The sequence below is a fragment of the Rutidosis leptorrhynchoides genome, chromosome 11, assembly GCF_046630445.1.
Source record: "Rutidosis leptorrhynchoides isolate AG116_Rl617_1_P2 chromosome 11, CSIRO_AGI_Rlap_v1, whole genome shotgun sequence".
Classification (NCBI taxonomy): domain Eukaryota; kingdom Viridiplantae; phylum Streptophyta; class Magnoliopsida; order Asterales; family Asteraceae; genus Rutidosis; species Rutidosis leptorrhynchoides.
Window position 1 is genome coordinate 151,575,602 of NC_092343.1, and position 1,028 is coordinate 151,576,629.

Consider the following 1,028-nt stretch of genomic DNA (forward strand, 5'->3'; position numbering starts at 1 on the left):
ACGGTTTGGGGTCTGCTGCTGGACAAAACTCGGTATCGGCTGCTGTAGCTTTCACCGGTTCCTGGTCGCGATTACCCTCGGGTAGGACTGATGATGAGCTTCGTAATCTGCAAAATCTGGTATCCAACTATTCCTTTGCTGCTTCTGGACAGGTTTCGGTCTCATGAGCACTTTCAAATGGTGCCTTTTCGGTCAAGGAGCTTTGCAATATTATTGAGAATCAAGTCGGGTCGGGTAATTCTAGTACTATGGAAACTTTACGTAACAACCTTGTCCCTAAGAAGCTTGAGGTTTTTGTTTGGAGGTCGCTTAAAAGACGCCTCCCGACATTGACCGAGCTTGACAAAAAGGGAATTGACTTGAATAGTATTAGATGCCCGTTGTGTGATGATGACATTGAATCGATTGAACATACATTGGTGTTTTGTAAGCATGCTTTTGATCTTTGGAGTAAAGTGTATTCATGGTGGGGTCTCGGTCACGTTTCTAATCTTAGCATGTCCGAGATTCTTCGTGGCAACACTTTGGCTTCATCCTCGGGTTTGGGCAAAAAGATTTGGCAAGCGGTCGAGTGGGTTTGTGCTTATTTGATATGGAAGAATAGGAATAACAAAGTGTTTCGTGAGAAGTGTTGGAACATCTCGGTGGCCTTCAATGAGGTCCAACTTAAATCATTCGAGTGGATCTCGCTGCGGTTAAAAAAGAAGAAGATCGAGTGGTTGTCATGGTTAAACGATCCAAGCGTTTATTTGAGGATCTCTTAATTGATTAGATTGTAATTTAGTTGGTCTGTAACTTTAGTTTGGTTTGCTGCCTTTGCAACCATTGCTTTCGTGTATCCTTTCACAACCCTCCCGTTTTTTGGGTTGTCGTGTCTGTAACTGATTTTATAGTGATATAAAATTTCTGCTTTTCAAAAAAAAAATTCGAGCTTATATCATTATTTAACAGACAATTAAAAAGAAACATAGTATCTTTTGTATTCAATAATCTTAGATCCTATTTATTTCTATGATGTGTGGCTCCAA

General features: G+C 40.6%; 1 protein-coding gene across 1 annotated transcript; it reads left to right on the forward strand.

The window, feature by feature from the left end:
- The first annotated feature begins 248 nt into the window (after positions 1 to 248).
- On the forward strand, positions 249 to 764 carry LOC139875064 (uncharacterized). Its single transcript, XM_071862439.1, has one exon. It carries the CDS (start codon positions 249 to 251, stop codon positions 762 to 764), a length of 516 nt encoding a protein of 171 aa, XP_071718540.1.
- The last annotated feature ends 264 nt before the right edge of the window (positions 765 to 1,028 follow it).